General features: G+C 39.8%; 4 protein-coding genes across 11 annotated transcripts in view; 2 read left to right on the top strand and 2 right to left on the bottom strand.

Annotated features, from left to right (window-relative positions):
- Positions 1–1947, top strand: part of LOC104708225 (PAX3- and PAX7-binding protein 1-like) — a 5316-nt gene extending 3369 nt beyond the window's left edge. The window contains exons 4-7 of the mRNA XM_010424754.2: positions 184–370; positions 500–782; positions 889–1178; positions 1578–1947. Coding sequence (XP_010423056.1) covers positions 184–370; positions 500–782; positions 889–1178; positions 1578–1770 — 953 coding nt within the window. The 3' untranslated portion in view covers positions 1771–1947. The remainder of the gene's footprint in view (positions 1–183; positions 371–499; positions 783–888; positions 1179–1577) is intronic.
- On the bottom strand, positions 2194–4042 carry LOC104708226. The gene is made up of 6 exons (XM_010424755.2): positions 3426–4042; positions 3231–3326; positions 2948–3125; positions 2770–2867; positions 2560–2621; positions 2194–2471 (listed from the first exon to the last, which is right to left on the bottom strand). The coding sequence occupies exons 1-6, from the start codon at positions 3879–3881 to the stop codon at positions 2315–2317; spliced, it is 1047 nt and encodes a 348-aa protein (XP_010423057.1). The 5' UTR covers positions 3882–4042; the 3' UTR covers positions 2194–2314.
- Positions 4342–6407, bottom strand: LOC104708227 (meiotically up-regulated protein C1442.13c). 8 transcript variants are annotated; one of them, XM_010424757.2, is made up of 8 exons: positions 6271–6407; positions 6098–6166; positions 5922–5963; positions 5607–5735; positions 5393–5470; positions 5222–5275; positions 4928–5047; positions 4342–4658 (listed from the first exon to the last, which is right to left on the bottom strand). In XM_010424757.2, exons 2-8 carry the CDS (start codon positions 6149–6151, stop codon positions 4527–4529), a joined length of 609 nt encoding a protein of 202 aa, XP_010423059.1. In that variant the 5' UTR covers positions 6152–6166; positions 6271–6407; the 3' UTR covers positions 4342–4526. The 8 variants fall into 8 exon arrangements, with proteins under 8 accessions (XP_010423059.1, XP_010423058.1, XP_010423061.1 ...); XM_010424756.2 differs by having other exon boundaries at positions 5393–5488; XM_010424759.2 differs by having other exon boundaries at positions 5393–5488; positions 5922–5989.
- On the top strand, positions 6561–9107 carry LOC104708228 (NADH dehydrogenase [ubiquinone] flavoprotein 1, mitochondrial). The gene is made up of 3 exons (XM_010424764.2): positions 6561–6734; positions 7115–8590; positions 8846–9107. Exons 1-2 carry the CDS (start codon positions 6732–6734, stop codon positions 8570–8572), a joined length of 1461 nt encoding a protein of 486 aa, XP_010423066.1. The 5' UTR covers positions 6561–6731; the 3' UTR covers positions 8573–8590; positions 8846–9107.

The raw sequence follows: 9540 nt of genomic DNA on the forward strand, positions 1-9540 counted from the left end.
CAGATCGGCAGAAAAGGCGAGCTCGATTTGAAAATAAGCGTGCATCAGCCATGGAGATTGATGGATCTTCTCTGAAAATAGAAGGAGAATCAAGCACTGACGAGAGTGACAGTGAGACTTCAGCTTATAAGGAGACGAGAGATAGCTTACTTCAGTGTGCTGATAAGGTCTTTAGTGATGCATCTGAGGAGTACTCCAAGCTTTCAATGGTGAAGGCAAGATTTGAGAGGTGGAAGCGAGACTATTCATCTACTTATCGGGATGCTTACATGTCTTTGACTGTTCCTTCCATCTTTTCACCTTATGTAAGACTGGAGCTTTTGAAATGGGATCCTCTTCATCAATATGTGGACTTCTTTGACATGAAATGGTAAGCTACTCGTGATTTCCAACTTTCCTATCCAAACTTACATTGTCAAAACACAGATCACTTATACTATCTAGTAGGCATTAGTCTCTAAGCGTATGTGTGCTTAACCCAGACAATTTCTGTCTCCAGGCATGGATTGCTATTTGATTACGGGAAGCCAGAAGATGAGGATGATTTTGCACCAGATGATACTGATGCCAACCTTGTCCCTGAGCTAGTGGAAAAGGTTGCGATTCCCATTTTGCACCACCAGATAGTTCGTTGTTGGGATATACTTAGCACTCAGGAGACAAGAAATGCTGTTGCTGCTACAAGCTTGGTGACAAATTATGTTCCTGCTTCGAGTGAGGCCGTAGCGGAACTATTGACTGCTATTCGTGCTCGCCTTGTTGAAGCCATTGCAGCTATTAGCGTATGAATTTGAATATGTTACATCTCTTGCTAATTCCTAATAAAAACAGACTCTGTTATGAGATAATGGACTAATAATATCCTCTGGTTCTTTCTTTATTCTCCAGGTTCCGACATGGGATCCTCTGGTATTGAAGGCTGTACCTAATGCTCCACAAGTTGCTGCATATAGGTTTGGGACATCCGTCCGTCTTATGAGAAATATATGTATGTGGAAAGACATCCTGGCGCTTCCAGTGTTGGAGAACTTGGCTCTTAGTGACCTTTTGTTTGGAAAAGTATTACCCCATGTCAGAAGCATTGCATCAAATATCCATGATGCTGTGACAAGAACTGAAAGGATCATTGCTTCTTTGTCTGGAGTATGGACAGGACCAAGCGTCACAAGAACCCACAGGTAACAGTGATTAACAATCAAATCTGATGCTTTCTCTTGCTCATGGTTCATTGTAACGAAACATTATAGTTTACATCTTTTATGTCGCATACCATTTACCATTCGATTACAATCCGTCTGCACGAAAAGTTAAGCTGTTTTGTACGAGTGCCATTCAAGAATAAGTAAAGTAGGGCTGTTGATGGGGACTAAGATTTGCAAAAAGTCTAGGCACGTCCCTCAAAATCAGGAGTATTGGTCAGACGATGGTCTTACGCAATTTTTTTTTAACGCTCATTCGTCTTAGACAAATCATCGTTGTTTATCTTCATTTGGTTCACATGGTATCAGCATCTCGTATTAGGACATTACCAAGTATTCTCCTTGATACATACTAAAATGTTTTTATTGATTTTGCAGTCGTTCGCTGCAACCTCTTGTGGACTGTACTCTGACACTTAGAAGAAATCTCGAGAAAAGGCTTGCCTCAGGACTAGACGATGTGGAAACCACTGGTCTTGCCCGCAGGTTAAAGAAAATACTAGTCGAGCTCCACGAACATGACCACGCCAGGGAAACTGTCAGAACATTCAATCTCAAGGAGGCAGTTTGATGAAAACTTGTATTGGTGGGAAACTGGAAAGTCAACTCAGAAATCTTTAGCCTCAAATTATATGGTACACCTTTCAGACTGATCGATTTCGATATTGAGGATCAAAACTCTTGACTCCAGGAACTGAACTTCTCCTGGGGATTTTACATTTCAAGGTGTATTACTATTAGGTTAGCACCAAAAGCATCCGGAATCCATTTTTCAGGCACAGCAGAGTTTTAGTTAGTACTTTGGCTTAATGTAAGTAACATTTGTGCTTGTAGAAGAGCTTATACTAAAATAGAAGCTTAAGTATCTCGAGTCCTTTTTTTAATGTTCCTTTTATACATCTGTGAGTTTAGATTTAGCCACAACTTGTATTGATGTGCTACATTTCAGATGGAGTAAATTTCTATTACAAGTAGCGTCATTACTTATCGCAAAAGGCAAATTTTGGTTGAAATTTTAGACGTCTACTACTGTGAACAATGTGATATATATAAGTCAAAGAACATAAGGAGGAAAACCCCTTTGGAAAAAATCCTAGTGTTAAAGAAACATCTTATTAAGGAGTGGTATTAGAGTCATCTTCTTCATTTGAATCTTCTTCTTCTTTATCCGAGGAAGACTCGGCTGTTTTCTCAAATTCCACCATTTTCTCAAGTGCCTCTATGTCTCCAGCTTCAGCAAGCGCGTGTATCCGCAGCTTCTCTGCGTCTTCACTGAAATGTTTTGTAGAGATTGGTCAAGTAAAAGGAACGTTGTGAAAGCACAAGAATAAAGCAGCAGCAACCTGAGAGTCTAACTTACTCTGTAACTCCGAATATTTCCTTGACGATTAAGGAGTTGTCTTTTGAGCAGAAGTCAGGAAGCTATCGAAAAGAGAATGAATGGAGTTAGAAAATCTATCACATACAGAACATTGTATGCATATTTGGCTCTATGAATAGATCAATGAAGATGATGAAAAGAGTAAGCAGATTCTCTCAAGTAGAAGTAAATGTTTCTGCATCCATTTACCTCAGAAAGATAGTAAATTTTCCCAAAAAGGGCCTGCACAGCAAGTTTTCTCTTGAATCCTTTTTCTGTAAACCCTTGCATTTTCATCACTACCGGACCTGCAAAACCACCAACGATGTCAAGAAGATTGTAACAATTGAAGAGAGAACCTTCATAAAACAGAGGTTTGTATGGAAACCTTTTTCTTTAACAATACGACGAGAGATCTCATTTAAAATCTCAGGAATCTGAGAATCATTCAAACCAGAAGCTCTTCTCAGATGAATGAGATCAGCAACAAGGTCAGGATTAAACGGCTTCTCATTCAACGCATACCGAATGTATTTCCTCAATATCTCCTCCATGTTGAACTCTGTCTGGATGTAGAAAACACAATTCAGCGTTTCCAAATGACAGATTCTGGAATGAAATGATCATAAAGATCATACCAATGATGAGAAATACATTTATTATATACAAACCTTTTGTTCAAGTGCCTTAAGCTCAGAGCTATGCACTGTTCCATCTTTCCGTAACAGTTCATCTATAGATCTGCAAAGCATAGCATTCTGATTCACCTGAAGAGATTCCAAAACAAAAAATTGAATCAGTTCTTTTGTTATCTCAAGTAAGGATCACAAAAGAGAGAGAGAGAGATAGAGAATGGAATCAGAGACCAGTTTCCTGCGTTGAGCTTTAGGAGAAGAGAACTTCTGAACGGTTTTGACAAAAGCAGTGACGAAAGTGACGCCGACGTAAGCTAACGGAACAGCGAGCATCCACGGCAATTTGCTACTTCCAACTCGAGGACCTGGAATCGCCTGAGTCACCGATCCAGTGAACTCGACTAGGTCTAACGCCTTCTCCTGAATCCACATCATATCTTCCTCTACTTCCTCTTCTTCTGTCTCCTCCTCCACGCTCGAATTCTTCTTCGCACTCGGCTTCGGAGCTGCGACAATCTCCGACTGTTTCTTCGGCGTTGCGGCGGAAACAGAGATGTGTTTCGGTCTCAGCTGACGGAGTGAGGGTAGTGGGGAGAACAGTGGTGTTCGAGGGAGTAGCAATCGTTGGCCATTGCTCTGGCTTCGAGTCTGGAGAAATTGAGATGAAGGTAGGAGAAGTGACGTCATTGTTGAAGCTCGACGATTTTGAAAAGACCGGCTTCGGATGCGGCGGAGCACTGCAGAAAAAGGCGAGCTTGTCTGGGAACTACGACGACAGCGAAGGAAGAAGATATAACAATTTCTATTTATTTGGGAGGTGTTAATGGGCCTTTCTTTCTCAGCCCATTTATTTCAACTACAAGAAAAGAAAAAAAAAAGTGAATTAATTAAGCAAACAAAATAAGGGAATTTGAAGTCTTTTGATTACCAAAAGCTAGAATTTTCAGTTACTCTCATGTTGAATCAGATCATTATTCTAATTTCTTCCATAATGTAAAGTGAAATGGTCATGCTATATGCATGAGTAAGCCAATGCAAGACACATGAACATACAAATTAGAAACTTACAAGCAAACGTTTTGCTTGCTTGCATCTTCTGCAATTTTAAGTTCCATTATCTCTTTTTTTTTTTTTTTTTTTTTTTTTNTTTTTATAAATGTCAAAAGGGTAGATTAATCTACGGAAGAATGTTTCGCAGGTCGTATAACTATCTTTCTTCTTCCTCATAGATCAAGGCTATATAGGAAACAAAGCTACTCTAAATTTGCAGTAATTACAGAAAGCTTTTGGAACATCCAGGTCAATAAGAACTAAAGGAGAAAACCTAGTTAGTTATAGATTCTCAGGCCAGAACTCCCTATAGAAGGCTCGTTCAAATTCTTTTTCTTGTAGATGTTTTTCGTGCTCCATCATCTTCCGCATTTTCTTAGAGAGTTTCTTGCTCTTCTTTGACTCTCCTTCATCCTGAAATTTATAGTTTAAGGAAAATATAAATTATATGCCTTAGAGATAATGTCTGCACTACAAACGATTAGTTCCTACTCTGTTGAAAATGGATATCAACTACCTCGAGCCTGCTAAGAATTGTAAAACAAGAAAGCTCATGGCTACATGATAAAGTAAAACCAAGTCCAGCAAAACTGGGATATGATGTGTGGTTGATGCATACTCTTTACCAATGCATGAATATTTTTTCATTATAAGGTAGTTACAGATTTAAAGGGAATCAATACCTTTTCGCCGTGTCCAGAAGCTGTAGCCTTAGGTTGTGCCGCTTTTCTCTTAGCTGGTTGTTCAGCTCCCAATCCTCTTTTGTTATTTTTTGGCTCTGCTTGTACAGGCACCAATCTGCCCTGCTCGGAAGAAGAGTACAATTAGAGAAGTGAAACATTCCTATTGGGTGGCGAATAACATTGCATCAGTAGATGCGATTCCGCAACTAGAACGGAACCAGAATGATAAAGGGACACTGCGTTTCCACAGCTAGAGAGAACACTAATTGATATAATAAGCATATGCAAATTTACCTGTTCAGCGACTCCAAGACCAGTGCCTTCCGTCCAGCCATGCTTCTTTAGTAGCTGCATATTCCAACGTTTACCATTGATTAAACACCATTTATAGTATATCATTCGAAACAAGGAAAACACACAGTAAAACATAGACATTAAAGATAGAACACAGCTCGACATAAATACCTGAAACCCAATGTTGGAAGAATTGATAGCAGGCAATGAACTGCTTGATCCAGAGGACTCACCCATAACGTTCGACACCTGAACACAGCAACTCAACTGTCAAAAGGAGAGAAAAAAAGGAATGCACATTCAGTTCTCCTTACTTCTTATAGTCTAACTCAACACAGCTAGAAACAGACCCAAAAAGAATAAATTCAAATGCAACATCACTTACTTTTTCACTGTTTTGAGGAATGGTAGCCTGAGACTTTACAATTTTCTTCCTCCATTGTATCTTTAGTTTCTCTGCTCTCAGTCCAAGTTTGTTATGTTTCACTTGCGTGTCTATAGGCATCAGTATCCCCTGATTGCAAGTAGAGCAATTGTCAGAGAACAAATCAGAATAAGAAATTGACCAGTAAAACAGCAAATACAGACACTCGCAAAAAAAAAAAAAAAAGCTTCAACTAAATAGTTGGAAACACACATACTTCTTGGATCAAAAAAGCATACAGACCAAAGTAGTAGTTACAAGAATCAAAGAGCTCACCTGTTCAGCGATTCCTAGACCAGTACCGTGCTTCTTTAGATGCTGCAATAACCCAATTGCACCATTACCTTAAAGCAAACCAATTCCACTAAGGGATCAAAAGAAAAAAACCACAAGAAACACAATTATCCCAACACAATATAACACAGACGCATCCAGATATATGACTTATAAACCTCAAACCCAATATTGGCACCCCATGAACTTGTTGAAACTGAGGAATATTCCATAACAAATCCCAAACCCTAAATACAACGAATTAAACAAATTAAATTTAGGGTTATATACTTTATTACATCCTGAAACTAAATCATCATAATAATAGAGATAATAGATAGATGGTACTCACCAAAAACGTGAAACTCAAGGAAGAGCAGATCAAAATTGGGTCTCTCTATCGAATTCGAACGGACCACCGCCTCTGCTAATCGCCGGCCAGAGGCAATTGGAGATTGAGAAAAAATTATAAAAAGACGCCTCGTATATGTTTCTATATGCAAATTATTCCCTATACTTTTATAAATATTTCACATTCGACCCACATATTTTACGTTAATTGATTTTTACCGGGCCGGAATATTTGGGCTAGGCCCAGGATAAGCCCATAAAACATTAGGAAAAAGTTAACGTCATGAAGACGCGGACTAATCTAAACCAAGCAGTTCATCTCGAGTTCGTCGGTCTCAGGTAGGAGAGGAATTATAACTCCGTCCGTCTAAGCTACCTTATAACTCGCGTTGCTCTCAGGTGGCTTCAAGAACAAAAAGACCATTCTCTCTCTCTCTGTACGACTACTTCGCGTTGTCTCCAATGGTATGTAATCTCACTTTGATGATCTTCAATTTCATTTCTAGGTTATGTGTTTGTTTTTTTTAATCTCTCTCTCTCTCTCTCGATCGCATTTGTTAGGGTTTTTGGAATTTGTGACGTTGATTGTATTGATTTCGTATGTAGTTGAATAATCTCAAAATGCGACATCTTCTTTCATATAGATCTAGCTGGTTGTGATTGATTGGAATTTGATTTGATCTGCCTCGAGGTTATCGTATTTTTTCAAGAGCGATTGGGTTTATTCACTTCCTTTAATTGGTTTTGTGATGTTTTGCTTTTGAACCAGAATCATGCGTTTGAGTGTTTGTTACTTTGAATTGATTTTGCAATATAACCTCTATGTTATGTGGATTTGATGATAGGCACCCGTTAGGGGGATTCTTGGTTTGCAAAGGGCAGTATCACTTTGGAAGGAGAGTAACAGATTGGCTCCAGCTTTGAGATCATTCAGCACCCAAGCTGCATCCACTTCCACCACTCCACAGCCGCCTCCACCTCCTCCGCCTCCGGAAAAGACTCATTTCGGTGGTCTCAAGGATGAAGATCGGATTTTTACCAATCTCTATGGTCTACATGACCCATTTCTCAAAGGCGCGATGAAGAGAGGTGATTGGCATAGGACCAAAGATTTGGTGCTCAAGGGTACTGATTGGATTGTCAATGAAATGAAGAAGTCTGGTCTTCGTGGACGTGGTGGTGCTGGTTTCCCTTCTGGTCTTAAGTGGTCTTTTATGCCTAAAGTATCTGATGGCCGTCCCTCCTATTTGGTTGTGAATGCTGATGAGAGTGAGCCTGGAACTTGTAAAGATAGGGAGATCATGCGTCATGACCCTCACAAATTGTTGGAAGGGTGTTTGATTGCTGGTGTTGGAATGAGAGCTAGTGCAGCGTACATTTACATCAGGGGTGAATATGTGAATGAACGTTTGAATCTAGAGAAGGCTAGAAGAGAAGCATATGCGGCTGGTCTCTTGGGGAAGAATGCATGTGGTTCTGGCTATGATTTTGATGTTTATATCCACTTTGGTGCTGGTGCATACATTTGTGGTGAAGAGACCGCGCTTCTTGAGAGCCTTGAAGGGAAGCAAGGAAAGCCTAGGTTGAAGCCTCCGTTCCCTGCTAACGCTGGTTTATATGGCTGTCCCACAACTGTTACCAATGTGGAAACAGTGGCTGTTTCGCCTACCATTTTAAGGCGTGGACCTGAGTGGTTTTCTAGTTTCGGTAGGAAGAATAACGCGGGGACAAAGCTGTTTTGTATATCGGGCCATGTAAACAAGCCATGCACGGTCGAAGAGGAGATGAGTATACCTCTCAAGGAACTGATTGAGAGGCATTGTGGAGGTGTTAGAGGTGGATGGGACAATCTACTTGCTATCATCCCTGGTGGCTCATCTGTTCCTCTGATTCCTAAGAACGTCTGCGAGGATGTGCTGATGGATTTTGATGCGCTCAAGGCTGTCCAATCAGGGTTAGGAACCGCAGCAGTCATTGTGATGGATAAGTCAACCGATGTTGTGGATGCAATTGCAAGGCTCTCTTACTTTTACAAGCATGAAAGTTGTGGGCAGTGCACTCCTTGCAGAGAGGGAACAGGTTGGCTTTGGATGATCATGGAGAGAATGAAAGTTGGTAATGCAAAGCTGGAAGAAATTGATATGCTCCAGGAGGTAACCAAACAGATCGAAGGACACACAATCTGTGCATTGGGTGATGCAGCTGCATGGCCTGTGCAAGGTCTGATAAGGCACTTTAGGCCAGAGCTCGAGAGAAGGATCAGGGAACGCGCTGAAAGGGAATTGCTACAGGTTGCTGCTTAAGTACCTCGTTAACCAGAGGTTTGCATCTCCAGTCCTTGTTGATCCTTCTTCCTCTCTTTTAATCTTCTGTTGCAACCTTGAAAGCGTAGATCTAGATTTTAAGCATTCTTAGTTGATTGTTTATGTGAAAAAGGTAGACTTCCCGTTCTAAGCCCTGTATATAGATTTCTTTGGGCAATCAAGAACTTGAGCCGGCTGCTAGATAATGAACAGTTTCTGTAACCATCTTGTCCTCTATCCTTATCTTACAAAATTGATTTTATTGTTTTGTAGGGCGTTTGCTATTGTTCTCCATGGAAATAAATTCTGAAAGCACACTATTAGGGTTTATGGGATGCCAAGGTATTTCAGAAGGACAGGGAGGTATTGTATTTGTTTAAACTTCAAGTTGTATGAGAAAGAGCTCTGTTGGGGTTACTCAACTTTTTTCATTGTTTGCTTGTTTTGTCATATGACTATGAGAGCACATTTTGGAACAACCAAACAAACCCTTTTCATGTTTGAAATAAAAAGATGCTCTTTTTCGGGTTTATAAGTAGTCTGCGTTGGAACAAATTTATAATCAATGGTTATCTTTTGGCTTTTTTCTGCAAAATATCTTTAGGTTAGAAATAGTTCTGTTTTGTATCATTGTTTCATTTGTTTTGTTGGTATAAAATAATAGTCGCAGATTGATATCGTAATAGCAAACGTAGTAGAAAGTTTCTTACTAAAAAAAAATTAAAATCAGATAATAGAAAAGCTTGTTAAAGTTGCTAGCTAGAACCAAAATCTATGGTAACAATTTCTCCATGTTGTTGAACATCTGATTTTATCGATCGAGTAAGTTCGGTTTTTTCCCTCAATTGGGGAAAAAAAGTTAGAACAAAGAAAAAACAATAATAATAATAATGGAAGAGATAGAATCGCATAAAAATGGGAGAAAAAGGAAAAACGATAAATGAAGGACCTGTGAGGGGGGGGGGGGG

This window comes from Camelina sativa, chromosome 8, assembly GCF_000633955.1.
Source record: "Camelina sativa cultivar DH55 chromosome 8, Cs, whole genome shotgun sequence".
NCBI classification, from domain to species: Eukaryota; Viridiplantae; Streptophyta; class Magnoliopsida; order Brassicales; family Brassicaceae; genus Camelina; species Camelina sativa.

Excerpts from the sequence above, each read along its gene's own strand:
- LOC104708226 (XM_010424755.2), bottom strand. The coding sequence starts at position 3,881 with ATGACGTCACTTCTCCTACCTTCATCTCAATTTCTCCAGACTCGAAGC. Across the intron at positions 2,868-2,947 it reads TCGTATTGTTAAAGAAAAAG|GTCCGGTAGTGATGAAAATG; the intron begins GTTTCCATACAA and ends GTGGTTTTGCAG. Across the intron at positions 2,472-2,559 it reads GAAATATTCGGAGTTACAGA|TGAAGACGCAGAGAAGCTGC; the intron begins GTAAGTTAGACT and ends AAAACATTTCAG.
- LOC104708227 (XM_010424756.2), bottom strand. The coding sequence starts at position 6,151 with ATGGAATATTCCTCAGTTTCAACAAGTTCATGGGGTGCCAATATTGGG. Across the intron at positions 5,489-5,606 it reads TTCCTCAAAACAGTGAAAAA|TTGAGTTGCTGTGTTCAGGT; the intron begins GTAAGTGATGTT and ends TCCTTTTGACAG. Across the intron at positions 5,048-5,221 it reads GTCTTGGAGTCGCTGAACAG|GGCAGATTGGTGCCTGTACA; the intron begins GTAAATTTGCAT and ends TCTTCCGAGCAG.